At 38.0% G+C, this 4,137-nt stretch overlaps 1 protein-coding gene across 1 annotated transcript in view; it reads left to right on the forward strand.

Moving 5' to 3' along the window:
- The window catches only part of HELRODRAFT_157310 (hypothetical protein), a gene marked incomplete at both ends in the record, with an annotated part of 3,912 nt that extends 617 nt beyond the window's left edge, over window positions 1-3,295 (forward strand). Inside the window, 8 exons of the mRNA XM_009022833.1 lie at window positions 592-658; window positions 1,237-1,298; window positions 1,599-1,670; window positions 2,039-2,121; window positions 2,314-2,454; window positions 2,627-2,723; window positions 2,997-3,036; window positions 3,135-3,295. Coding sequence (XP_009021081.1) covers window positions 592-658; window positions 1,237-1,298; window positions 1,599-1,670; window positions 2,039-2,121; window positions 2,314-2,454; window positions 2,627-2,723; window positions 2,997-3,036; window positions 3,135-3,295 — 723 coding nt within the window. The remainder of the gene's footprint in view (window positions 1-591; window positions 659-1,236; window positions 1,299-1,598; window positions 1,671-2,038; window positions 2,122-2,313; window positions 2,455-2,626; window positions 2,724-2,996; window positions 3,037-3,134) is intronic.
- Between the last annotated feature and the right edge of the window lie 842 nt (window positions 3,296-4,137).

The raw sequence follows: 4,137 nt of genomic DNA on the forward strand, positions 1-4,137 counted from the left end.
TTGCTTTGATTGTTATCTTTATGGTCGTTATTGTTATTATTGGCACACACGCACATATACACATACACGCACACACACACACACATACACGCACACACACACACATACACACACATACACACACACATATCAAATAAAGCCAAGTAATTGAAATAAAATAGATAATGATAACATAATTCTATAACAAAGCCTTAAATGCTTGTATCAACCAACCAACCAACCTAACCAACCAACCAACCAACCAACCAACCAACCAACCTAACCAACCAACCAACCAACCAACCAACCAACCTAACCAACCAACCAACCAACCAACCAACCAACCAACCAACCAACCAACCTCCCAACCAGCCAATCAATCAACCAACCAACCAACCAACCAACCTCCCAACCAGCCAATCAATCAACCAACCAACCAACCAACTCTCTAACCAACCAACCACACTATCAACTAACCAGCCAACTAACCAATCGACCTAAGCAACCAACCAATCAACCAACCAATCAACCAACTAACCAATCGACCTAACCCCCCAACCAGCCTACCAATCAACCAACCAACCACACAATCAACAAACCAACCAATCATAGGCCTATGCCGCAGGATGCAACATTGTCATCCTGGATTCAGATATAAACAGAGTTCAGATTTTATCTGGTTGGTTGATTGTCTATGGATTCTATTTTTACTGCTATTATGAATTATCATTATTATTATTTATTATTATTATTTTATGGTCCGGTTTCTTCATTGCTTATTAATGGCATTAGTTGGTTGGTTTGTTTGGTAGTTACGGTTCAATTTCTAAGTCCCGTTCATTCGTGTTTTTTTTGGTTTTTGGTTGTTTGTGCGCGTTTGTTTGTTTGTTTGTTCGTTCATTCATTCGTTCATTCATTCATTCGTTCATTCATTCATTCGTTCATTCATTCGTTCATTCATTCATTCATTCATTCATTCATTCATTCATTCATTCATTCATTCATTCATTCATTCATTCATTCATTCATTCGTTAGTTCGTTCATTCATTCGTTCGATCATTCGTTCATTCATTCATTCGTTCGTTTATTTATTTATTCGTTCGTTGATTCATTCATTCATTCATTCGTTCGTTTATTCGTTCGTTCGTTCATTCATTCATTCATTCGTTTATTTATTTATTCGTTCGTTCATTCATTCATTCATTCGTTCGTTTATTCGTTCGTTCATTCGTTCATTCATTCATTCATTCACACAGGTACTGAGTTAGGTTATCAGTCTGAAGTAACTTGCATTGCTTGCTGCCATGAATTAGGAAAGGTGCAGTAGTAGCGATGATGTATTGAATGAATGAATGAATGAATGAATGAATGAATGAATGAATAAAAGAAAAAAAATCAATCAACTAATGAATGAATGAATGAATGAATGAATGAACGAATGAATTAATTAGTTATTGCTTTTAGAGAATTAAGAATGAAGGTATGTAATTTAGTTCAACAACGCATGGACAAACGAAAGAGAGAATGAATGAATGAATGAATGTATGACTAGATGAATGTATGACTGAATGATAAAATAGGTGAATGAAAACTACGATACGGTTTTTCTCTGCCATAGATTGCAGCCAGTTACGAAAACAAAGTGTACATTTTTGAACCCGCACCCGTTGTCAGGAGTGAAGGAAAACATGTGAGTCGGTGAATGAGTGAGCGAATGAGTAAATGAATGAATGAACGAGTGAATTAATGAGGGAATTTATGGATGGATGGAAGGATGGATAATGAAACGTCGTTTAATGAATGTACAGTCAATTAAGAGAATGATTCCTAGATCGATTGAATAGACGAATTAAAAAAATGAATTCAAGAATGGATGAAAGAATGAATGAATGAATGGATGAATGAATGAATGGATGAATGAATGAATGGATGAATGAATGGACGAATGAATGAATGGATGAATGAATGGACGAATGAATGAATGGATGAATGAATGAATGAATGGATGGACGAATGAACGAATGAATGAATGAATGAATGAATGAATTCATCACTCAGTCATTAGACTACCAATGGTCGCAGACGGGCCTCTTAATGTTGGACGGTGAAGTGCTCGCTGTTGCTTGGAGCTACTTTGGTCAGTTGGTTAGCTGGCTAGGTGAATAGGTGAATGACGAAGTGAATGAATGAATGAGTGATTGAAGAAGTGAATGAATGAATGAATGAATGATTTAATTAATTAATTAATTAATTAATTAATTATTGATTGATTGATTAATACGTTCGTTAGTTTTTTTCCCTCATATTTACATACGCACTCATCATCCAATCAGGCGACAGATTGATAACCTCATCAACCAATCTCCTTCAACTATGGGAGGAAGCAGACGTGGCGAGCCCCGCCCTTCAAACGACCCAAACCCCCACAATAGCAGCAGCCACAACAACAACAACAGCGGACAACAACAACCAATGTACGACGTCATTCTCAATTGATGACGCCACACCGAATTTTTTCATCGGGGAAAATTCCGAGTCCACCGTACAAAATGGCGAGAACGCAACCGGAAGTTGGACTGAAAATGGCGGGAATGAAAATGGCGGGAATGAAAATGGCGGGAATTTTTTATTGGGGGAGGATGCCAGCAACGAATGGTGTTGTACCTGGTGGACGAAGTTGGCGAATCCGGCGATGATGGTGAAATTTTCAACTGACAGACTGCTGTTTGCTACTGCTGGGAAGGTTTCGGCGATGATGATGATGATGATCGTTATGATGATGGTGATGATGATGATCGTTATGATGATGATGATAATGATGATGATTGTACAGGTGATTGTGATGATGATGACGATGATGATGATAATGATGATTTTAGAGGTGATGATGATGATTGTGTAGTGGTGGTTGTGGTGTTGCTGTTTAAAATGATGGCTGATGGTGGTGTTAATTATGATGAGGATGATGAGGATGGTGCTGCTGCTGATGATGATGACGATTTTTTTTCTTTTTCAGAACGACAGATTGGTAAAGGTTTGGTATGAAAACTTTAAAGGTACTAATAAAACAAAAATAATAATAATAAATAATAATAATTATTATTATAGTAATAATAATTGTAATAATAATAATTTATAATAACAATTATTATAGATAGCAGTCAGAGAGCTCAGGAATTCCCCGATCAGCTGTTTCCGGATTCTATAAATAACTCGGGCATCCCGATGACGTCATTCTCATTTGTTTACGTGGCCCATCCCAGGGCCGTGACTGGTTTCTCGTGGAGGCGTACCTCCAAGTATATACACAGGTAGTGATGATGATGGAGACGACGACGATGATAATAATAATAATAAATGATAATAATAATAAATGATAATAATAATAAATCAATCAATCAATCAATCAATCTTCGTTTTGCGTCCAGAGACTCGGTTTCCCGAGGTAGGACGTTGTTTTCTTTGCCATCAACTTTTTGCGCCAAATTAGACGATCACTTGTATCCATTTCATTTAAATTTAGAGCTTTCATGTCTTGCTCGATTGTTTGCGACCAGGACTTCTTTGGACGGCCTTTGGGACGTGTGCCAAGTACTTCAACATCTGCAAGAGAAGTTATGGCACTGTTTCCACTTCGTTTGACATGACCAAACCACCGCAGACGGTGTTGCCGGCATTCGTCCTTTATATCATCTAAACCAGCACGACGCAGGATTTCGGTTGATTTGATGTGGTCCTTTAGACTAATTCGTTGCATCCATTGGAGCATTTTCATGTCGGTTCGTTGAAGTTGTTGTTCCAGTTTGGTTGTCATTGGCCATGTTTCTGCACCATATAACAACACCGGACGTATCACAGATTTATAAAGTCTTGATCGTAGTGGTAGTGGGATGTCACGCCGCATCAATATAGAGGCAAGGAGATGCCATTTATTCCAGGCTGCACGTATGCGTGCTCGAACGGCAGCTTCAGCTGTTCCAGTACAATCCAGAACATCCCCTAGATATTGAAACGATGTGACTTTCTCTATTTTAATGGCTTCAAAAACAGTGCTATTTCGAATTTGTTGTTGTGGATTGATGCAAGCAGGACAAACAAAATTGGACACTTTAGATAAAGTACCAATTATTTTTGAACAACGTTTGTGACACCACTGG

Source organism: Helobdella robusta, assembly GCF_000326865.2.
Source record: "Helobdella robusta unplaced genomic scaffold HELROscaffold_33, whole genome shotgun sequence".
Lineage (NCBI taxonomy): Eukaryota > Metazoa > Annelida > Clitellata > Rhynchobdellida > Glossiphoniidae > Helobdella > Helobdella robusta.